At 41.3% G+C, this 25,330-nt stretch overlaps 1 protein-coding gene across 2 annotated transcripts in view; it reads right to left on the bottom strand.

The window, feature by feature from the left end:
* Positions 1–25,330, bottom strand: part of STK32A (serine/threonine kinase 32A) — a 69,585-nt gene that overhangs the window by 11,947 nt on the left and 32,308 nt on the right. For both annotated transcript variants that reach the window (XM_019534983.1, XM_019534982.1), the window contains exons 6-8: positions 19,054–19,091; positions 7,782–7,871; positions 2,774–2,871 (exon numbers count right to left, since the gene is read on the bottom strand). In XM_019534983.1, coding sequence (XP_019390528.1) covers positions 2,774–2,871; positions 7,782–7,871; positions 19,054–19,091 — 226 coding nt within the window. The remainder of the gene's footprint in view (positions 1–2,773; positions 2,872–7,781; positions 7,872–19,053; positions 19,092–25,330) is intronic.

A 25,330-nucleotide genomic window follows, 5' to 3' on the forward strand; every position in this document is an offset into this window, starting at 1 on the left:
TGATGCATGCAGCCCCATGAATCTTATAATTTAACTTGACAGTAGCCAGTGGAGAGCATGAAAAGGCAAGATTGCTGCAATATTCCATTTCAGCAGATGGTTTGTAATACGGCTGTGCGAAACAGCACCGTTTTGTTTCCTTTCGACTGCCATTTCACCATTTCAAAGGGACAGTGTTTTGTTTCGTCATTTCATTTTGAAACCACCGTTCTGTTTCATTTCATCGAAACAGTTTCAACATTTCACCCGTAGGCTATAATGTGGAATCATGAAAATGGATAAAACTTTGTCATTTCTTGCCTAATTCAGATGAAAATTGCAGGGATGGTATCCCTTTCTGAGGGCATGAAGCCTCCCATGTTTCAAAGAGATAGGTGTAGAGATTTCTGGGAAACTGCACCTCAAACTGTTCGAAACGAAACTCGTGACAGTTGCTGGCAGTGCCAGCCTCCTCTCCTCCGGCACGCAGATCTGGAGGCCCGCACTCCCAGGAGAGCTGCTGGGCTGTGCTGGACTCCTCCCAGGGGTGCAGGATCTGAGCATGGGATGAGAGGAGGCTGCCACTGCCGCCTGCAACCATCACTGGGTGCATCCTGACCCCGGTGCCGAGAAGATTGCTGCCCCAGCGAAACTGAAACAAAACTAAAGGCTTTGAAACAACTTTGCAATGAAATGAGGGCACTCAAAATGTTTTGAAAGTTCTGAAATGTTTTGAGTTGAGAAGCCCAGCTTACCTGGCTTCAGTGCTGGTACCAGGTGGTGGCTTCAGTGCTGGTACCAGGTGGCAGCGGCAGCCTCCTCTCATCCAGCGCACAAATCAGGGGCCCCCACCCCCAGGAGGCCTGCAGGGCTGTGCCAGACTCACTCAGTTGTGCCGGACCAGGTGGCAGCGGCAGCCTCCTGTCATCTGGCGCACAGATCTGGGGGCCCACACCCCCAGGAGGAGTCCAGCACAGCCCCGCAGCCCTCCCAAGGGTGCTGGCCCCTGGATCTGTGCACCAGATGATGACAGGAGGCTGCTGCTGCCACCTGGTACCACCACTGAAGCCACCACCTGGTACCAGCACTGAAGCCACCACCTGGTACCAGCACTGAAGCCACCACCTGGTACCAGCACTGAAGCCAGGTAAGCTGGGCTTCTCAACTCAGAGCATTTCAGAACTTTCAAAACATTTCGAGTGCCCTCATTTCATTTCAAAGCTGTTTCAAAGCCTTTAGTTTTGTTTCAATTTCGCTGTTTTGAGCTCGAAACCCGTTGAAACAGCTTCGAAATGAAACACCCAGCAAAATTTGGCACAGCCCTAGCTTGTAATTCCCAGATTTTTGCAATTTCTCAACACTAAGAGGCTGTTTAAGAAAATATGTGAGCACAGACGCACCACAGTGTATTACGCTGACTACCTGTCAAGAGGTGAAAAGCAAACCTTCCTTTAAATTTATTACACGTCATAGTTACCACTAGCAGTATTTTGCTGTGCCATGATATATGGGTATACTCTAATATTTCCTATATCTAGGCTTGGAAATAACATAGTGAAATCAAAAGCTGTGGAACAGTAAATGACAGTAATAGTAAATAATAGCAATGCAATCTGTTTTATTTTCTAACAATAAAATAGGCATATATACTTTAAGATAGAAGTTAGATTTACAAAAGCAACTGGATGCACAGCTTCAGAAAGGGCACTTAGCCCTTCCAACAATATTTTAATGTGTACCAAGTTGGTCAACCAGAACTTTGCGATTCTTAAGATCACTTGAAAAAACTGGTATCTATATGTGTGGATTAAAATACATTCTCTCTCACAAGGGTTCTGTGAGGAATGAGTAGTTAAAGCATATGCAGGGCATGTCTACACAGGACGCTTAATGCACAATAGCCTAATAACACCATGCTGTAGCGTGCCAGGCAAAAACCGTGCTAATATGCTACTGCACAGTAGTATTAGGCTATTGCGCAGTAAATGTCACTAAAAAACCATGCATTGGTGCTACTGCGCAGTAACTGTAGTTACCTTGCATTTACTTAGTACTCGATTAAGCAAGTACTTAATTAAATGCGCAGTAAGTATTCTGCAATAACAAACATGTAGACATACCTACAGTAACCTAAAAAGTGATATCTACTATAAATCTTATTGGTTTAAAAAAATTACTCTCACAAGTTTTCAGGTAATCTTTTTGCTTGGAAGAATGGTGTTTATTTTAATTCACTTTTGTCCACCCATTTTATAAACCTTTTAAAAGGAGCTATCCAAGAATCAATCCAAGAAGCACTAAATTTTGCAACTGAGTTACTGTCAAAGTATCAGACATGACAGGGCATGAATTGTGTTTTATTAATAATTCACACACAGTAGTTTAGCTATGCTCAACCTACAGGGTCTTATTACAATGGGGAAATGATTTTTAAATCTTTTTCTTTGCATGTTCTGAGCTCAGAGTAAATTATATTACAGTCCCTGGTTTAGGAATTCTTATTCATCAATTAGGCTCAGTTTCCAGTGCCCAGCTATATTAACTGACAGGTCCTCAGACATGCTGAGAACCTGTTGTGCTGAATTACTCTGTGCTGCAATAGTTTCTTTTCAAAATCATATGGATCTGTCATCAAAACCTGGATGGATATTTGATTTCTGCTGTCCGCATTATTATAATAAACTTTTAATTTTAGAATGACACTGAGTTCTTCCATCCCTGTTATAAAGCATGTACACTTTCACCACGGCATTGTTAGAGACGAAGAACATGAATACAGCTGTACTGCACTGACCCGGCCTCTAAGTAGTTCATATGCAGTAACTCCTAATGACCACCAGTCCACAGCAAAGGTGTAGCCGATAGATTTTGTTGAGTTAAACATCTCAGGAGCTGTAAAATACAGAGAAATAGTTTATTTCAGTCTCACACAGAAATTACTGTTTCCAGAAGTCTTTAAAGCTTTCATCCTAGGAATGAAAGACATTGTAATCTAACGACTACTACATCACTCCAACGCTACCATTCCAGTCAAATGCATTTAGTATATATTTAATGTGTTCCTTCCTCCTTGCTTTGTCTTTCTCTTAATTATTCCTGTTTTTTTTTTTTAACAAGATGATAGTAACAAGCTGGCTAAGCTTCCCATCACCCACATACTGCTGAGAGGGATGGAGAATCAGAAGTCCTCCATTCTCTTCTCAGATCTACCACTGATTTGCTGACTGACCCTTGAGAAACCTGCCTCAGTTTCATTCTCTGAACAGGGGACAGTAACATTTAACTGCTGCAAAACAGGGACAGGGGCCTAAGGAAAGTGCTCATGTGCAAAATGTTTTGAGATCATAAAGTATGTAAGGCCCCTGCTACACATTACATATGTTACACAATTAACTGGCTAACCATGCAATAAATTTAAACCAGCCACACCTCCAAAGTAATTATCACACAATAAAAAAAGCCAACCAACTATGAAGCTGGTGCTTGAAAACATGCAAAAACTCTATAGCTAGAACAAAGAGCAGTGGTTTCAAGTTGCAGCAAGGGAAGTTTAGGTTGGATATTGGGAAAAACTTTCTCACTAGGAGGGTGGTGAAGCACTGGAACGTGTTAGCTGGAAAGATGGTGGAATCTCCATCCTTGGAGGTTTTTAGATCCCAGCTTGACAAAGCCCTGGCTGGAAAGATCTAGTCAGTGATAGTCCTGCTTTGAGCAGGGGGTTGGACTAGATGACATCCTGAGGTCCCTTCCAACCCTCATTTTCTATGATTCCATAGCTGGTGTCTATCCAGCTTTAATGAGAATGTGTAGCAGGGCCCACGGCTAATGCTTGTAATTAAACAGGGGTTATTACTTGATACTAATTCCCATCAGTCACTAAAATGCTGCTTTTCAGTATGGACCCAGCAGCTGACAAGGATCATAGCAAGTCAGTGGGACAAATATTTTTATGGACACCAAGGACTGAGCACAGATTAGTATTTGGGTCCTGCCATCTCAGGAGAGCAGTGGTTATAATTAGGATCAGTGTGAAGCCTCCTCCTCTCAGATATGTCAGGCTTTGCTTTTCCTATCTTTTAAATGAGACAATTCATAGCTTCATTACATTGAAAGCTTGGTATGAGACTTAATTCATAACTGTATGTAGAGTCTTGAATGAAAAGCATACTGTAGAAACAGGGATCATTACATAAATGCCCAGTGCATAAAAACTGTTCATTAAAAGTTACCAAGTGGTTGCTGCCTTTCCTAAAAATATGAAGAACATTGAAATGCATTGACTTGAACTAATTTCCTGTATTACATAAGGCTGATCACAAGCTCAAAGGTCCTCCTGAGCTTAGCAGCCCAGAGGATTAGCATTTAGGAGCTAGCACTTTTTAAAGTTATTTGGCAAAGTAATTGTTAGGTTAGGGATGAAAAAATAATTAGCATGGTTAGGGATGGCATTTTCTACAGCCAATGGCACACAAGACAGTGATGTGGCTATAGCGCCATATCAAGTAACCAGGTACCTGCTTGCAGCTGGGTAGATGGGACCCACACCTCTGCAGACACTGTGAACACCCTGTCAACACACCCCATGTTCCCAGAACGGGGGTTGAGAAGTCGCTCTTTTTTAGGTTCTTACACACCCCGCAACTCATACAGTCATAGCTGAGCTCCCCGTAATCTTTAAGATATTTTCCTCAGAATAATTTCTGAAGTGGGCCAGTGATGTTATCCTCCTCACAGGTGGAGAACTGATGAACTAAGCAACTAAATGATTTGCCCCAGGTGACATATGGTGCCTGAGCACAGAACCGAAACCTGGTCTACTGAACCATTTTATCCCTTAGGAAACGTCCCCATTCTCAAAACTAAAGTGGATTTGGGTGGTTTTTTTAAGTGGATTGATTTCCCCCCTTACACCATTTTCCCTTTATCTATATTTAAAACGCCTTTAAGTGTGAGGATACCTAAAAGAAACCCAAGCCTCAGAAAGTAAATCCTGTGTGGCATAAGCACAGATGGGATTCTGGCTGTTTCCTGGAAGCAAGAAGTGACTTGATGTGAGCACTAATGTGATAGCCATCCCTTCGCTGGGGCAGGTTGCCAGGCAAAGACAAGCTGATCTTCAGCTAAGATTGCTGTGAAGATTAAGGAAAAAGGCCAGTGACTTCATGTGGGGTGGTCATGACTGTCATTAATGGACATGACATGGAGATGGCTGTCATTAATGAAGTGGGGTGGGAAGCTGAAGGTGGGACCAGTTATTTCTATAGTTTTCTTTTTAAACTATAGGGTTGAATCAGGTTAAAAAACAAACCAGCTGTGTTACTCTGACAAAAAATAAGATTCCCGATGAAGGCGGATATAATTGTGAAATAGCATCTGTAGGAGAAACCCTGGTTAATCACCAGTTCATGCAGCTTTATAAAACCACACTACTATATATAAAGTCTTGTTCCTTGTGCTGTCCACACTGAAATGCTCTGAACGCTTTCATCCTGCCTGTTACTGTTAGCCAGATTTAAGGTCTTTTGTATAGTTGAACCCATCACTTTTTTCTATCGTTAAATTAGGAACCTCTCAATTTTCTCAACCTCAGTGTTGGGAATCTTCCTCTCTGATCCATTCCCTCTGCGCTCCTGATCTGATTTTTTTCTTGCTTACACAGGTTTTACCTTGCTGTAGCTCCACTGCCTTTGCCAGTGAGAGAGACAACAAGATGGGCTTCTTTTTTTCCTTGTGCATAACTAGTTATTTTAATGATTTGACTATTAAGGGAGCATAACTAACAGTTTTCTGCATTAGTGTCCAGAGAAAAAAGAGGAAACAAAATCAATAGATGGACCATATCCAGCACCGAGAGCAGCAGGCAAGCAAGCTCTGTTTGAAAAGGACTGTGCATTTTTCTCCATACATACAAATGCAGCAATGCGCCCACGTGAGGGCAAAGCAGCTTCGGAGGTAACAGGGGTTGCCCTTGTACTAAGAGCTGGATTACCCTTCCACACTAAGAAAACACATACAATGCTCTCTGTGTCACTGGGGTGAGGCAAAGCATTTCAAAGCCAAAAAGTTAGTCATTTCGGAAACAGCATTCAGAGGAAGCAAGAAAGAGCATTTGTGCTCCAAAGATGGTTCAGCGACACCCCGTATCCCAATCAGTAGCAAGATTTCTTTCTGCCTCTCCTACCATTTAAATACTGAGTCTGGCTTGACTTCACCAAGTCTGGCTTAACCACAGTGTCCTCCCCTCCAGTGAGACCAGGGCTGTTTTCACTGTTACTGTATCAATGTCACACTCATCCAGGGCATGAGGAACACAACTCTGATCCTTCAACTTCAAAAACACAGGGCTCTGCTTGAACCGAAGAAGCTCCTGTGGTTGGGGGGTAGCAGCTCATCCATTCTCTTTTTTGAGTCTTTAACACAACGGGCACCAGCCCATCGGTGGCATTACCTTGTAGGACACATTTACACAACAACTGGATTTTTCTTGAACCAATAAAAGAAGAAATAACGGTTGTCCCTTTCCTTTTTGTTACTATAGCAACCAGCCCTGTTACTTGCTCAGTGGGAACCCAGAGACTTGTACCACCTTTTCCTAACAAGAACATTACACTCAATACACAGAAGTGCAGAAGGTCAGTGCACAAATGTACCATGCACTGAGGAATGGACGCATCCTGCTGGTCCTCATTTCCCTTTTGATCCTTTACAAACTCTCTCCCTTGTGCACCTGATTCCCAGATGACAGGCCAGCTGATTGCTTGATAGGTGGTGACAAGCCCATTGACAGCCAGAAGGCAAAGATGAGGGTCTTCCGTGTGAGATTGAAACCCAGTTCGCATCAATTTACTGCTCTCTTTTATGTACGCAGAGCATGTTTTCACCTGAAATAACATCTATACAGCAGCATGTAGCTAAAGTGGCTTTATTCTTCCCTTTTCATTTCATCCCTGGAGCAGAATGGAGTTCAGGGCAGAGGACGCTGCATTAGTGGTCAAACACACAGCTGGAGCCCGTTCTTTCCTGTAAAGCTCATTGCTAGGAATTCAGTTATTCCTAATTCACGCCAGCATCGAACGATAATATGGACCCTGGGCCCATCTTTTCCCCGGCATTCAGTGTGATCTCTACTTGTAAATCTTCAAGACGAATTCTGATTTCCACTTACAACTGGTCTAAACCCAGAGTAATAAAACGGAGTTCAAAGGAGGCTTAGACCTTCATGGGGGCGTGCAGGTACTCATCCGCAACTCCCAGCAAATACTTGCAGGCTTGGGCCATTACTTTGATTTAACTGAGAAACAGCCCTTAGTGCCCCAGCTAATCCACTTATAACTTGGGGTAATATAGTACAGCATCTGAGTCCTGAAATATTGTAAAGCCTGACTAATCTACATACAATGCTTTGAGAGCCTAAAAAGAATTTAATGATTTTATTTTACAACCAACTGATACAAGAAAACTGAACGAAGACGCACAAAAACTGAACAGACTGTACAAAACTGATGTTAGTACTTGTGCTAGGCTCTTCCTTTGTGTAAAGCATTAGTTTTACTTCTAAACCAGTGAGAAACTATTTCAGTGACATGAGGGGGAAAAATCTTAGAAATCAAGATTTCCTGCTTTTTTTTTCATTCCCATCCACTCATTTAAAACTGCAACACGTTTTTCCTACTTAAAAAGAACAAAAGGAACTCAAACTTTCCGAAAGGATTTTGCTTCAGTCCCTGCACAGTCTTTGGTTCAAGGATGGGTATTAACAAAGAATAGCTACTTATGTAGCCTCGACCTTTCTAAATTCTTACCCATATATGGCTTGGTGCCAGCAATCGTTGTGACCTGCGTTTCTTTAGTCAGCATTGTGGCAATATTGAAATCTGTGATGTGCACGTGTCCTGAAAGAAAAAAAAGTTTGACCGAATAAATGACTCATCTCTTTCCAGGAAAATGTTCACACTTTGAAAAATAATCATCATCCAGAATTAACATGGAAGTAAAAGCAGCAACACCCTTTTTACAGAAAAGGATTTCCTGAAAAATTCCACTTTGGGAAAGGAGCAGAACGTTTTTGACTTGTAGGCTACGGCACGGTCTCATGAGTTCACATGCCTCTCTGCAGGTAAAAAAGGAATTGAATACTTTCTGAGGCAAGAAGCTGTCACTTGGATTTTCCCCACAGGAAAATAAAAATTTCCTATGAAAAACCTTCCACTATCCCAAAATGTATTTGAGCAATGAACAATGACCACCTAGCCTGGTGAAAATCCTGCCCATTTGTGATCTCATGCATTTAATAATTTGCACTCTGTTTCAGGAGAACATTTTTAGATCGACATCAAACATTTTTGTTCAGATGAAAATCATTCTGTTGGAAAATATTCAAGCAGCTCTACTATCTGTCTTGCTTTGCGTTCTAGTGCTGCCGGTAGTTTAAGTCCAGACCTAACCTACGTTCATCAGTGATATGAAGGTGAAGAGGAGAAAAATACTTTTATAGAAAATATGTACATTATCTTAGCATTTCTTTTAGCAAGGAATTCAAAGCACATAAGAAAACAAAATACTATTCTGCTGGTAAAAATATAAGGCTTAACTCTCCAGCCCAAAATGAACAGCACATGTTGCAGACTGGAAAACAAAGCACAGACAGTCTTTTTGTTCTGTGCTTAGCACTGCAGGGCTTTGGGTCCGTGAATGGGGCTCTTAAATGATATACACTTTATACTATCCAGGAATCCAAGCAATGGCTAATTTCCTAAATGGCACCAATTTATTGCCTTTTCAGGAAGACATAATATGGGAGGTCAAGTAGAAGAGGCTTAGGCTAAGACCTTAAAGGAGGAAAATATTACAATTTCCACCTAAACAGCATAAGCGATGCAGAGAAGTTCAGGCTTTCTGGTCTCCTAGCAGTAGTTTTATCTTGATGCATGCCATGAAACACCTCCCCAAAGGAATATAAAGAACGTCAATGGAATATTAGTCAGTTGAACATGCGACATAAAAGACAATGATGGAAAGAGACAGAAAAAGGCATTCAGGAGGTAAGAACATAAGAGAAAAAATGGCTATGCTGGTAATGGACAAAAGCTGGAGGAAATATTGATTCAACAAGAGAGAATTTACATCCAAATGTTCAAATCCAAAGCCCTGCTTTTAAATTTGTATCTTATAGCATAACTGTCATTACTAAGACCATGGTAATAGTGTAATAGATGGCTGAATTATTATATTCTTATTAAATCTCAAGAAATAAGGCTAATTAAAATACTGTTTAAATACCACAATCATCCCATTCAAATGAATCAGGATTTTTCCTGGAAGTATTCATTTAAGAGTGACGGCCCATAGAGAAGGAGAACAAATGCATGGCCATTCCAAATGAGCCCAGTGCCTCTAAAACTTTGCAAGGCAGGGGGTGCACCAGGCTATGTTATTTATAATTGGGGAAAACTGCAAACACCAAGTGGAGCCAATCAATTTAATAGCCAGACTATGGCACTGGATTACCATGTGTTCTGCTATAGGCTACTTGCTGAAACCACTCAAAAATTAAAGCCAGTGCAGAATGTAAAATCAGCTATGCTGAGTTGAAACGAACCCCCTCTGATCCCAAAGGGAAGAAATCCTGGGCCTGCCTTGTACTGGGATGGGAAATCACTTTGGACTATACAAGCCAAGGAGCTGTGGTCAAATTCTGGGTAGGTATTAGCCCATAGAAACCAAATGAGTGGCAAGACTAGTTCATTCAGCCCCATCACTACTGCTGAGAATGCCAGGAAGAAATGGTGACTGAGACAGCCTGCCTTGTAGGCAGAATTTCAACGGGAAGTGTGTTTTAATGTGATATTTTTCCAATGTTTAGTAATCAAAGTAAATATAGCACCTGAACACCCACCAATTTATAGAAGAGTTTTTATCTTGGTACGTATTCATATGGATAGCTCCGACAAATGGGAGAATTGACCCCGTATGACGCATATATTCCTCTTGATAATTTCACCCTTCCACTCTCCCTTTGGCCATTCCAATTGAAAGACAATTTGATTGAAGGTATGTATTCTTTATACATTTCATATGCTCTGTTGCCATGTTATATTAGGGTTGGTCACCGTGGCTTCCAAATAAAGTGATCTGCTACAGCAAATACCACCCACTTAAAGAAGACAACCAAGAGGTGCTGTGTTATCAAGAAAGAACTTAATCCTGTCCTAGCCAGATCTTGTTACAGGGAAGCTGTCTCTACCTATCCTAGTGACCTTCAATTGCCAAGGCCAGAAAGATGACTTTTTTCCCAGGTGTTCAGCACATTCCAGGACAGAACATTTATTCTAGGTGGAAAGTTCCACAATTCTCAGATATGTTCATGTTCAAGCAACAAACAATGTTCTACCTGAGCTAATATCTTCCTCTTTTGTAATATCATGCATTTAATACTACTCCCCAAGTTGTTTCTAGAAAGACATAAGATCTGCCCCAAATATTTTTGCTTAGATGAAATCTTAGCAACAAAATTAGGGAGTTGGACATGATGTGTTTACTAATTCTTGTGAAATCCATTTGTGGGGCAGGGAATGGGAAACATCAGTACACAGTATTTTCATTAGGGCTACACAGAGAGAAAATGGAAATATGTGTCTTCCCAAAAGGTAAAGGTGGCTTCAAACAAGATTGTAGGAACTCAGGACTGGCAGACAGAGAGCACAGGGACCGGTGGGATAGGGAGCTGGATTACCGATGTCTCCTATGGGATTATAAACTAGGCAATTCTTCCTGACCCTCAAAAGTAAGGGCAAGAATGAAACTCTATGTGTTATTGCTAGGCAGAGATGAGTGCAGGGGCTGTCTATAATGAGGCCAGCAACACCTGGCCCAAAGAGAGCTGTATACATAATTTTTTAGTACATTGACAGGTTAAAAATATGATCCTGAGTATACTTGCTCCATAATCTGAACACTGATGAATGGTAATTGTCTGTGTTGATCCGATTCTCATTTCTTAACGTTCTAAGCCTGACAACATTGGCTTTAAGATAGGATCAGTTTCTCCAACTAGAGAGATGCAAAGTTGGTTGAATACATTTTTGGATAACTTGATAACAGTTGGGGCCAGTGGAACCATATAAATACAGCTGTGTAACACCCTTGTGCCCCAAAGGTGGTCTTCTATGGCAGTTTACACAGATCCTTAGAGTCCTCCTGTAGTATACAAGAGAGTGCATAGGCACCTCAGCTGGCTATACTTGGGCAGACCACCTTGCAGACTGGTGTCGATGGCCAACACAAGGCAGTGAAATTCATTCTGTGCCCAATCCTCAAATACATAGAGCCCAATCTTGCAAAGCAGTCAGCACTTAGAGAGTGTCCCCACTTCATGGTGAGTTCATGCATCTCCCTGTAAGGCAATAAGTACTCTCAGCCCCTGTAAACTTCAATGGGGGTTGAGCGTGCTTAGCACTCAGTAGGATTACACTCTCAAGAGCTGCGTGCTTCAGACCAAGGCTCTGGGTATGGACTGTGTTCTGCAGATGCATTACCTCTTTTCTGCTAGATGAAAAAAAAACTTTTATTGTTTCTCCTTTCTTCAGCAAAGATATTAAATCACCAAAACAAGATGGCTTATGAAAGTTGAATCTCATAGTTTACACATCCCTAGGAATTCCCAGCTGTTTTTATTTAATATGTTAAAATAAGGCCACCCTCTTTTGATGAAAAAGAACAAAACCTCCAGTAATTAGCTACTGTTTTGTGGCTGGACAATGACAAAGAGTTTAAGTGCATCTCCACAATGCTAGCTAAAAATTTCTTGCAAAGCCAAAGCACATTTTGCTCATCACAAGTATTTTGTAATATACCTGGCTAAATTCAAGAACAAAAGCAGGGCCTTGATGACATTCAAAGGTCATGTAATAAGTTTATCCCCTATCTAGCCAACTTAAATCACAGTACATAAGAACGTATATAAAATACAGACACACGTATGGACAGAAGAACATAAAAAACAAATCAGAGTTTCACCACAGACTTGAAGAGCAGAATCACTACCACGCCTTAAATGGACAACATTATGCTATCTTACATCACCATAATGACTGATTAGACAGTAAACTCCCATGCAGCAGGGTTTTGTTCACTTCTTTTTGGTTTTCGGGGAGGTCTTGGGGGGGTTGGGATGGAGGGGGTCTGAGTAGAATGGATAGCACTATAACCCCTAAGTAGCAGTATAGCCCCAGAAAATATTAAAACATTATTCCAGAAAATATCTTAGAATAAATGTCCTGGGATCAGAGCTTATTGGTTAACTCATTTGGCGCCATTAGGAGCTGACAGTTTTTAAGTTATTTGGCTAAGTAATTTTCTAGCATTTCTACAACTGTACTTTCTACCGACAGTCTGCCTGGTTTGAAGCTGGAAAGTGTCTATGCTGATTGCTATAAATGCATCTCTGCTAACAGCTTTATTAAGACCAGATTGCTGTTTAGTGATCATTTGGGCTAGGGTCAGAAATTACACATAAACTAGCATGAGTGATCAGAAACAGGTTCAAATCAGCACGACAACAAAAGTTCAGTGCACATAAACTGCTTTCAGTGGCTAAAACCAGTTCAAGATAAATTTGGATGTAGTATCAGACTTAACTGATTTAAATTGGTTTATTGAATTTTGTCCTAAGCCTCCTCCAAATTCAAGTTAACTCACAGTCCCCCAGCATCCCAGGATGCTTTGCACCTTCTCCACAAACCCCCTCCTCGCAGGCTGGGTAAACCAGCCTTGGCTCAAGCTGTCTGCTCCAGCCGAGCAGGGAAGCATGCTCCAGGCACCTGGGCCATTGGAGGAATGTGGTTGCATTTCCAGAATCAAGGGTGAATGTCTGTTCACTTGTTTATCGGTTCAATCTATGAAGTTTCGACTAACCTGAGCAGATTGAATCAACTCAGGCTTGGGCTTTTTGACTGTCTGTACGTAGCCTTGGTTGGGGTAATCCTGCCTGAGGCAGTAACTTCTGAATGTTGTGAGGTTTCAAGTCCCTCTTGAGAGAAAAAAAGAAAACTCAAGGAACATTTGTCCCTCTAATCTGCTATCTGTATTGCCAGAAAACATGACTGAGCTGTCAGAGCTCATCTATCAGCCTCCGACTGATTGAGAGACAGTACATGTGTTACCCTTTCTACTTTGATAGCCTTACAAAAACAGGCAGGCCACAGTCCCCCGCACACTCGACTCTCAACAAAAAACCACAGCACCAAATCCTTGGAAAGCACTTGAAGGAAGACGCTGAGTACAGCCAAGACAAATGCATGGTCCTTTTCCCATCCTTTGTCAGCTTTCATTTTCTCTCTAACTCTCATCTCCTCTTTGAAGGAAATTACATTAATAAATATGAATGATAGAGGTTATTGTTATTAGTCTTTCATATTCAAAGCAAGAACCCTTGCTCCTGTGGATGCATCATTTATTTTACATAATGGTATGTAACATTTATTTTACATAATGCACATAATTGTGCACAATTTACACAAATCATAACTTTTCTAGAAACTTTTATCCACTGAAAAATGTGGACTGATCAGGGGAGAAATCAAATCGGAAGCGGGGTTCTGTGAGGCAAAGATGTCCCCTCTGTATCACTTGACATAACAATTCTGTCAAATGATGTCAATAAATTGTCTGCAGGAAAACATGTAACACAACTTGTCAGAAGCTGCATGCAGTTAGGTAAAATAACAATGGTTATGCTAGGAGAACTAGAATAGAGCAGAAAAGACATCACCTGCAGGGAGGCAGGAGTGAGAGGTTACAGTGTGCCCAACATTTTCAAAACAATTCAGAATCTACAAATGAGGGCAGGTCCTCAAAAAAGTGTAGCAAGTTGGGTGCTGAACTCTTTCAAAGAACTTGGCCGGCAGACCTCGTGAAGATCTAGGCCTCAGCTCTTCTGAAAATGACCTTTAAATAAGAGTGGCCGGTGAAAGAATGTAGCTTGCAACTATTAAACCTGTGCCGCATGTTAAAGCAAAGAACTTCACCTTTCAGTCGAATGTAACCACCCCATTATTACATAACAGTCCCTTTGCCCCTCCAATGCTTCTTTCACCCACAACATTTTAAGACAAAAAACCACTTTGATTAATGAAACCTCACAAAACTCCTTTGCTTTAACTATTACCATTATTGTGGAGAATTTGAAGTCAGAGACACCTAAGGTTAAGGACACTTACAATGCCCAGATTTAAATAACAAGTCGAACCAGAACCAGAAACCAGGAGGCTTGACAGCTAGTCCCATGCACTAACCACAACGCTCTCTACCAGTGTCAACTCTGATTGAGAAATAAATGTATTGGGCTGAATTCTACCCTTGGCTTGCATGCACGCTGGTTGAAGCCACGGTCAGTTGTACACGATTCCAAGACCAAGGAACCTCATGAGTACAAGGCAAAGGTTTTAAGAACTTAAACCTAATAATTCTAGCTAGTCTTCACGATTGCTAGCGTAGTTCACATTACAGATAAAACCGAGAGTGATGTAACCAAGAAATATTCTTATCGCCCGCACTAGGATCTACTTGGTTGTATACATATATGAACAGTATCTGTGATGGGACGGGATGAACAATAACTGCCATAAAAAAACAAAAGAAATACATGTAAACAGAGGCCATCACCACTGTCTCAGTTTGTTAGTGTAGTGAACTGAACAAATCTTTTTAAATGATTATCATGACTCCTGTGAAAGTACATTAATTGCATTCTGTCATTCTCAGATGAGCCTGTGGTGTCATTGATCCAAAAGCAACATGCTTGTAATTAAAAATGAAAGCATCTCATGCTTGGAATGATCATTTAAGGATGTCCAAGTACTGCAGGATTTTTTTTTTATGCCCAAATTTTCCAACTCCCTTGAAGTCTAGTTGTTTCAGTGGAAGCAGAATCAGACCTGATTTATTAAACAGGGAGAAATGTCTCCCCTATGCAAATAGCCTGTGCCATTTATGCCCCACTTAAGTCCTTATCTAGAATTATTTTGTGGAGTAACATTGTAGTGCTATTTCCATATAGGCTTGATTGGAAAGATCTGCAAAGAAAAGCACGATAAACAAGGATGACGTGATACTCACAGGCTACCCAGAACTTCCTTGACCTAGTCAATGAGAGATATCGATGACAATTGCTTTGCTTGCTAACATGAACACTAATCTCTTCTGGTACAAGCACATGGGGATGTTTGAGTGAAGTCACAGAAACACATTGCACAGCTGTAAAATTTGGCCAAAGGCTGAACTTGGCTGATTGGATGCCCCAAGCTAGACAGATGGCAAGCAAAGTGTAAGGAAATGCATTTAGGGCCAGAGTCTGAGGCTGGGAACCAAATACCCTTAAGAATCTAGCCCACAGGCTTTATTCAAGAGCCTACAACAATAAAAAAATCAACATGAAAAAAGACAAAGCTTTCTTGGACTGCCTCCGGATAGGTTTTTTCACGAATCTGGCAAAAAAAAATGACATGGAACAGGCATCTGCAGCTCCATCCCAAAGGGAAGCAGACATTGAAAAACAAACATAATCTACCAGCCTAAATATAGCTACAGATGCTGCAAAAATAATTGCTCAGGGGAAAAGAAAAATTTGAACTGTAGGTAAAAAGCTTTCTACACGCATGAATGGAATTACACACCTTAGCTACCGTGAAGGAAGACCCGCAGGGAGAGGAAGAGAGCATAGAAAAGTCACCGCCAGAAGGACACTGAAGTCAAGGGCACATCTGCAGAAAATAACTCTGAAGCCAACAAGTCATCACCTTAAATCAGCTGAAACCTCAGACCGAATTAGAGAGCCTGGTCAAAACACTACTCTCCACTGCAGAGACACTGAGGACAGCTAAACGTTTCTGTAAAGTGGGTAGAAAAAAATCCCAAATTCAAGCACTGTTTGCCTCTGAGAAGTCTTCAGCCCAGGTTAGGCCCTAAGCTTGAGTGCTCAAACCTCCCTTTAAATTAACCATGGAGGATTGAAACCTGAAGTGTGGTAAAGTTCCCTAATTTCATTAAAGGACATGGAAGTCTAGCACCTTGCTCAGACAGAGAAGGAAACCCCAGTGATTGGTCTGCATACAACCGAGAAAAATATAAAAACTGCTTAGACCCTATCATCATCCCAAATGGCACTTAGGGCATATCTATACTTCATGCTTCACTGCAGCACTCCCTAATGCAGTATTGAGGCAATGGAATATCAAAGTATCCCATCACTCTTGCAAGAGAGGATAACAATATTAGCTCATGAGAAATGGACTTCACCACCTGTGTGCAATCTAGCAAGAAAATGGACTAAAGGAATCCTTCTCTTGGCAGTAGTAAGTCACAGACTAAAGGAAATGGATCAAATATCCTGACGATGTCACCAGCAGTCTCAAATTCATGGGAAAAATACCATATTAATTATTCATAGATGCTTAAACCAGAAGAAACCATTAGATTATCTATGGCCAGCGTTACACAGGAGGTCAGGCTAGAATCTCACCTACACACCCCTGTATTGAGCCCCAAATCTTGCATTTGGCTAAAGCACGTCTTTCTCTGAAGGGCAGCCCTCGGAAGACAAGCATAATAAAATCCCTCAGGAGTTTGTGCCAATGCTGAATCATCTTCTTGTTAATTTTTTTTTGCCTTATTTCTACTTTGAGTATATCTTGCTTTAACTTCTAGCCATTTATTCTTGTTATGTCTTTCTCTGCTAGCTCAAAGAGCTTCTCAGTACACAAGGAATTGAATTAAATCTTTCTGCAGATATCAATTCATTTTAATGATATTTAATCTAGTTGGTTAAAAGGTTTCTTCTGAAACATTTCCACAATGAAAAATGGCTTTTTTGTTAAAGCAGAAACAGGAAATGCTCAGTATGGCCATTTTGGAGGAGGTGGGCGGAGCGGCAAAGGGAGGGAATATTTTTGAAGAAAATTCTTAACAACTAACAAAATTACAAATTTTTTTCCACTAAAATTGCTTGGTGCGGGGACTCGAATGGACTGTTATATCCATACTGGTGTGACCCTTCTAAAATGAGCATTAAAACGCAAGAAATAAATTCAATTGCATGAGCTGGTAAAATATTTCTCTCTCCCTAGGCTGAATTAGCTTGTCAGTCTGTCCGTAATGCTCTTGGAGCACTCTGATTGGTTACTAAAACAACCAATCAGAGTGCTCCAAGACCATTATGGCTAGGAGGCGGCAGTGCCACAGTGAAGTGCCACCATGATTGCGGGGACAGAGGGGGGGGCTGCCCCTCCCCCTCCCATCAACCCTGCTCTCTGGAGGCAGCAGAGCGCCGCTGTGATGGTGGGGATGGAGCAGGGGGGAAAGGCCAGCTGGCCTCACCCCCCAGCTCTACTCCTCGGAGCCAGTGGTGGTGCGGGGTGCTGGCAGAGGGGTGAGACAGAGGGGACAGTGGGGCAAGCTTCCCCTTCCCCCCTCCCCTCTGCTCCTGGGAGGTGGCAGTGGCAGCAGTGCAGGGCGGGGGTTAGGGTTAGGGCTAGCAAGTTTCCCACTCTCCCTCCATCTTCCCCTTCCCTTCTCCTCATCATTCTTGATGAGCAATTTACTAGTCTTTGCAATAATGATCTAGGCAATCACTCAACCAAAACCAAATGCGCCTTGAAATGTTACTGTAAGTTAATACATATAAGTAATCTAGAAAATATTGTACTTATGTGGATGTGTGAACTAAGCCACATTCTTCTTGGGAACAAGTTCTGCTCAGTACAATAAAAGGCACCAAGCAACTCTGGAGCCAGGCACAGCTTCCTGAGGAATTTAAGCCATTCCTAGAATCCGCAGGTTGGACACTATGACCGTTTGTGCCACCTGAGGAACTGGGGCAGGTGAGGACGGAAAGGGAGAGGAGAAAATCTGGCTTGCTGTATTATTTACATCCTTGGCAGAGAAGGAAGTCTACTGAGTAAGACAAGGGGAGATGTGCATTTTGCAAAGGAAGCCAAGAAAAGCTTTCCTGACAGTTCTTAAATAAATAATTACCCAGCACTTTGAAATTAGAGGTCATATGCAAAACAGGTATAGTGTGGGCTCAGGTGGTGCCAGGCAAACCTAGTTACAAATGAGAACAATAGCAATTCTCTAGGAGTTTCAGCCTCTGTACAAAAAATGATCAAACCGTCTAAAGTGATAATGACTTTCATATATCCCATGATATCTGCGACAGCTTTTTTTCAATACAAGCAGCTTACTGCAATTGCTAATAAAGAGTTCTCACAAATGAGCCAGTTACATGGATTTGCAGCAGGTAATAAAGAGCATAAAGTACTTTTTTGACGTCTTAAAAGCTAATAAATACCAGATAAGCCTTTGTTGGGAGTTTTGTCAGAGTTAAAAAAAAAACTGCAGAGAGTAATGCAGGAATTCAGTTTGAGCCATGGCTGAGACAGAATCAAGTAACAACTCTAGTGATATCTGTATTACGCACATGCACACAATTAGATTAAAAGACATTAAGGCTGCTAAGTTTAGCACTTAAAAGTGAGAGGAAAGGGCAGAAATAAGATTTCCTGGTCAAAATTCATTCTGCTTGCTTGTATGCATTATCATGCAACTTTTCTGACATGATGCGGCATGAAAAAATTCAGCCCAAATGATTAGTCTAAGTTGTAAACAACTGAAAAGAAGATCTCATAATAGAAAGCATCAGACAACATTAACTGCAGTCAGCAAAACCTGTGTATAATAATGACTTCCAGAGTAGTCACTGAATTACAGTCACTGGTGGCGTTTAACGAAAGACTACGTAAAATGGGACACTGATGCAGAAGACAGTCTGGTGTCAGTGCAACACTACAGGACTTGCACTGTGTTGGGCAGGATGGTGCTACATAAAAAGCAGCTGAAGACAAGCAAAATTCAAAAGACAATTCCACTCTCCTATATCATTACAATCTGTGCTGCCCTGTCTACAATAGATGGGACAGCACAAAAGACAATACAATTAAGACCACTCCTAGTTTAGTCATGTACCTTGTGCTCCCAGGTTCACAAACGTTACCAAATTACCACAAAACCATTGGTACTTACCATGTTCATCCAGTAAAATGTTGTCAGGTTTGATGTCCCTAGAAAAAGACAAAGAGAGGAGAAAGGGATGTCAACAAAGACCGGTGATAAGCGGCAGAACTGCGGAAGCAAGACTTTTGTTATATTCGATGCAAGTACAAACAAGCTCCTCAAGGCATTCTGCCTTGGAGACCTTCTGAGCATGGTCCTTCCATAATACTTCCTCTGGGATGTGTAATTTGGCTATAAATAAATGACGATAAACAAGGGAAGGAAAGATTATGATAACAGAGATATGACTCTTGGCTTTGGTTTGCCATGCCCTGAGCAAGTTAATACAACCAGGGTGCTGGAGGTTTAGATCAACTGTCTATCACTGTCTGCACCAGTACTGTTCTTGGTGGACACTCAACTGTTTTGACAGGATTTGGCCCCTGGCTGCCAATGCCCCTAAATTTCTATTTTTTGGAAAGTGACTAATGAACAAGGATCCTGGTTTCCTCTTTTTAAAAATTCAAAATTCTCTCATTAAAAAACACCTCCAATCCGTGTTTTTCTGTGATTAAAATGAAACGTTACTATATATGTGGGTATCAATTGAGCATAATGTTTTATTAATATATTTACCATTTGAAAGCAATTTGGAAAGCTACCAGTGCCTCAATCCTTACAGTAAAATAAATTCTAAATACGTATATATTTTTATGTTTGATTTTGGGGTTTTTTATCATAGAAAACCAGACCTCTCCCCACCCCCTTCACTCCCCAGGACACAGATCCAGCTGCAGGTGGTACTCCCCTCCCCCCCGCCTTTGTGGTGCTGAGCAGCCAGTGCCAGTGCCCCTCCCTCCCAAGCCACAGCCCCCCTGGCCCTGCCAGTGCCCCTCACTCCTGCCCCCAGGCCCCCATCCCTGCTGATGCCCCTTACTCTCAACCCACAGCCCCCATCCCCACTGGAGCCCCTCGCTCCTGACCCACAGCCCCTCACCCCACCAGCCAGAGCCCTGCTAATCACGGCTCCCAGCTCACAGGTGCAGACCCCACCTCTGACCTCAATTGGCAATGACCCTGAACTCTGTCATCTAGGTGCCACAATCAGTGCCTCAGCCCTCTAATTGCTTGGACACATCAAGGCATCCCAGGACCAGGTAGCTGTGGGAGCTCCTTAAACTCTTCATGGACCATGTAACCAATGAAGCAAGGAAACACAGGATGAGAAAGGAAATTTCATAACTGAACACAAACACCTTTCTCTTAAAAAAAGAAGTTAGAAAAATATCAATGGAAAATAGCAAACTCCTGAACTCCTTAAAGAAAGCAGAGTCCTCCCTGTCCCTACTTCAGTATAGAGAAGTATCCCCTTTTCTCTCTGGACAGGTGGACAAACAGCTCAACTGAAGTATTAGAGGTGTAAGGGAAACTTACAGTCCTATAGTAACTCCTAGACAGGTTTCTGTTAAAAGTCAATGGCCCAGCCGTAATAACCCCACTGTTTCAACAGAGGACAGCTGCTCAGTGCCTATAGCCCTTGATGTTCTGTAGAGTAACTTCCCCAGTCTATGTTAAGTGTGTAATTCACAAAGATGACTTCCATTAAAAATAACACTCATAAGATGAAACAAAATCATACTTGCATATATACATGCTCAAAGCGTTGTATTAGGAACCATCCCCTAAGCACAGAAGAGAATCATGCTTGGGAATGAAGCAGAAAACTCACCACAGCTTTCAGCTATTATCCCTAATGCATCATCAAAGTCCTCATGCCCAGCATCAAAGAACCCATCTCAGACCATGCTTAGCCCAATGAAGGTGCTTTTATGCTGTTGGATAAAAAGCCTCCATCATGTAAAGTGCAAGGTTAGGAATGCTCTAAAGACAAAAAAGGGTTGTTTATATCTAACTATATTGATTGGCATAAAGAAGCCTTCCTCTGGATCAGTAAAGCCAAACACTAATCATATAAAACTCCAGTCAAACCATTCCAAACTGTCAGAGAATTTGTGTCTGAACTCAGTGTTATGGGACAAAATCTAAGAAAAAGATACATCTATCATAACAGTGGAAGGACATGTCATCTGGAATCAATTATACATGGCATCCCTCTTCACTGGTAAAATCTGCCCCTTAATGAGCAACTTAAGTCTCTTTAGTCCTGAACTAAATTGTTCCTTTACAAAGGGGAATTTTCCCCATATGGAAAAGAACACGCTTAACCAGGAAGCCTGATTACTGACTCTTATTATACAGTAAATACAATCAACAGACTTTCTACTTTTACCAACAACAGACAGAACAACAGAGGTGGCAGTGGCTGGCAAAGAAAGGATACAGAGGCAATGAAGCAGTCCATACAGTTTACAAAGTTTGAGGGTGGACCATGTTATCTTCATGATGCTAGCTGAATTACTGCTCTACCTATAAAAGTAGTTGGAATTGTTTCAGAGATTGAACTTTCCAGCTGTGTTACAGCTTCTTTTATAGCTCAGGAGTTTGGCTGTTTGTAAATTCCTTTATCAAGAGAAATAGCCAAAAGGGAACTTCCAGCCAAGTGGCATAAGCTTTCCAGCTGCAGGGAAACTGCTGGTAACTCTGTGGTACTATCTAAAATGGTGTCTATGAAGACTGTATACGAAAGGATATGAATAGGCTTTACGAAGTGCTCGTCACTCTTAAATTCCAATGTACATTTCTTAAAGTAGTGGTTTTATGTTTCTGTTTTCACATGTTATGAAGTCAATGAAATTCCGGTTCCTACAAAGTTCACACAAGCAATAAAATTACCATATCTGCAATGATGTTGAGCCTTTAGCCCCAAAACACTTTTCTTAATGCAGTGAACGTATACTCGTGAAATACACAGAGATCGCTTTTTCTGCCGATGCAATGAAGCCCTTTTTGGGATATAACTCTGGTGCTATTTAAGAATGCATAGAAAGATCCAGCTGAATCTGCAGAGGAAATCTAGGAAGGCACAAGGTAATTACCCATACTTAAGTTAGATTAAGGACTTTGTGATAAATAACCACAGCATCTTGAAAAGATCTTGAGAAATGGATGGCAATATTGGGTGAAATTCTCTGATGTCAACAAAACAAAACAGGTTAATCACAGAGTCAACACAGTTTTGACACCTGCTTTCCTGCCGCGTGTCTCAACCTTGTCCTCAGCGGATTGCCTACAGGAATGTGGCCAGACAAGTCCATAAACACACTGCTAAGACTACTGTGGTAGTTTCTATCATGCGAAAACCCGTTTTTGCAGAACGCCTCCCAGTTGAACACTAAATTTGCACATAAACTATGTTCAGTTCTTGATTGAGATATGTTGAGACACCTTGCGTGGATTAGCTGATTCCAAAGAACGTCAATTTTGTAATAAATAAAGCATGGTTTCATGTTTTAGGGGGAATGCTGCACTCAATCACCATTTAAGTAGTTTGCCATTTGTATTTTCAGTCTTTCATTTATGTATTCTGCACCAGCTGTAACATAGGTACCTGGATGTTTATCTATCTTTTTTTTGGAAAGGGAAAAAGACAGTATAAATCTGCAAGCCATTCCAACCAGTTTCCTACCCTCTTACAACTATGGGTTGCTTGGAAAGAAAAGATCTCTCCATGTTCATGTTAGTTACCAACTTTGGATATATTACTGAATACATTTCACTTGTGGAAACAACACAAAATCTGAGATCTAGTAGAGATGCTAACTAGAGAAATACAACTTGAAAAAGGAAACATAAAACTGTGGAAAGAAAAAATTACAAAACAATCTGAGCAGAAGTCACAGAAATCCTTGACCCACCATAGGGAATCTAATGGAAGCCAAAATTTTGACAGAACAAAACTACTGAAGGTCACTTCTGTACAGTCGGTGCAGAAATATGATCTTTCATTTGCCATTGAAAAAAACACAGGCTGCTGTCACACGTAGATTTGCTTTCTTTAGAAAAAAAAAGCACAGAAGCGCCCCAGTAGAAGTGATTTTTATACATGATCTACTTCACCTTGTTTTAAAGCACAAATGCATTGCCTACAATGCATGCACTGAAATATGAGGAAGTAGCTATGTAACCAGTGAGGAAAGGGAACACTTCCCACTCTGGCAGAAAACATACATTTGATATGGTTTCTGTATGCACTTGAGTGACTTAACAAGATATTACCTGGCTTTAATAGGCTAATTACATCACTTCCCAGCACCTGCTACAAAACTGAGATGTGCACCTTGCAATTTAATACAGCATATGGAAATTGTGAAAAACACCAAGCAGGCACAGCAAAACTAACCCTTTCACTGCTTAGTGCCTTCCACCAGGCTCCTGCCTCCAAAGAGAACAGTTTACACATGTAAGATTTAGCCCTTTTAAACATGCAATCTCTCCATATAAAAATAGAATTCACAGAGTCATTTGAGTCTGGAAAAAGAAAATGTGCATCATCATAATATAATTGTTTGCCCTTATATGGCATCTTTTCATCTAAGCAATTCAGAATGATTCACAAACCCCAATTCACTTAGTCCTGAAATACCCATGAGGATCAGGCCAGAGACATACAAATGTTCCTTCATCAGCTACTGGAATTCTACTTCTGAGCAGTGGCGGCAAGTGGGTATTTTCTTTTAAACAGAGCACAGTGATGCTATATCACAGATTAAATCAAATACTCATATTGTCAAAATAGACATTAATTGCAAATGAAAGACGTTGACCCCATTTCTCTAATTCTTTTGATAAGACAAAATCCTCTAAAAAGTGAAAAAGGGGTTCATTTTTAATGCTTTGAGACAAAACACTTTCCAAATCGGAACTTTTTCATGAAACTGGGTTGCCATTTGTCAATCTATTCTGTTGCAGCCAGTTCTGCTCTTACTCCCTGTGACATGGCATCCAACCTAGGGTGTGACACCAGTGTTGTTACAGAGATCTGAATAGGTCCCTCATATCTTATGTACCCTAGCACATGAATGTTCGCCAATAATTTCCCTTTTCCTTACAAGTAAGGGCACCAATAATTCCAGCCATCAGTCTTCATCTTTGCTGCCTCTGCAAAACTTCATACAAAATAAACAATTGCCTGCTTGTCTCCTGAGGTTTCCAATTACAGATGTCATACTTCTCAGCTAAGTCATTTTATCAATTTAATGTCCTCCCCTCTGGGTACAGTGTTAACTCCAGGTGGCTAAAGATGTTTTACCCTCTTAGGGATACCTCAAAAAAGACCCGACTACAGCGTGTACTGTACGTTGCACCCCTAAAAACTAGCTTCTGCTTTTGTGACTGTTTCTGGAAGGCTGAGGCTCTTTTCCTCTGGGCTTGGATATTTCGTCTTTGTTTTATGGGCTGAAAGAGCAGAAGCCATACAAACTGTTGGCTCAGCAGCACAACCACTTGCCTGGCCAGACATTCCTAACCCTCTAATTAGCGATGGTATAATAATGCCAGCCAACTTAGCTTTAGCTGTGAGCTTAGAAGATGGACGGGGAAGAGTTGGATTGTGGGAATTTTTCCCCAGTTTAGGGGCGCATGTTTTGCTTAACCTTGAACACTAGACAGATGAGGACACATATTTGTCCAGAGCTTGATATATATTTGAAGACTCATCTTGGGCTGACCTATGCCGCTGCTCCTTTAAAAAGGAGCAGAGAGTAACCAAGATGGGTGTCCATGCCCACATATCAATCTATCACAACCCAAACCCTCTGATATGTAAAGGACCCACATTTGTTCTGGAAGAGAATAAACATAAAAGTCCATCTCCTGTTGTCATGTTCTTGCTTTTAGGCTACATTTTGACCTGACATAAGCGAGTTGCATTCTCATCATTGCATTTGCAGGAAAAACACCCCGCCACACAAATCAAATAACTACTGGCAAGTTGCCATGGAATTATAATAGAGCCTACTTTGTGCAAATGTTTTCTTTCTTTAACAACTCATGCTTTAGGGATTAAATCTCAGTATTGCCAAACAGCATTGAACAGTCAGACAGACTGTTGAGTTATGCTCCGAAGTATATTTGGAAAAGAAAAAAAAATATGTAGGTGAGGAAAGCTGCAGTTTAATTTTATCTGTTTTCTATTCCAGAGAAAATCCTCCTACTAGAGATCAGAGAGTGACTAGCAAACAAATGGCTCCCAATATGCTATCTTCTCCTAATTAGTAACGCACTGCATGTATATGTGCAGTGGTCCACCTTCTCCTGCTGAATTGTGGGTTTTCCTCATTCCAGAATAACAGAATAATGTCATTCTGGATCAGTTTTGCTATTTGCTTCCATTGCCTACAGAAGGCAG

The sequence above is a fragment of the Crocodylus porosus genome, unplaced genomic scaffold, assembly GCF_001723895.1.
Source record: "Crocodylus porosus isolate Cpor-Errol unplaced genomic scaffold, CroPor_comp1, whole genome shotgun sequence".
In the NCBI taxonomy this organism is placed as follows: Eukaryota; Metazoa; Chordata; order Crocodylia; family Crocodylidae; genus Crocodylus; species Crocodylus porosus.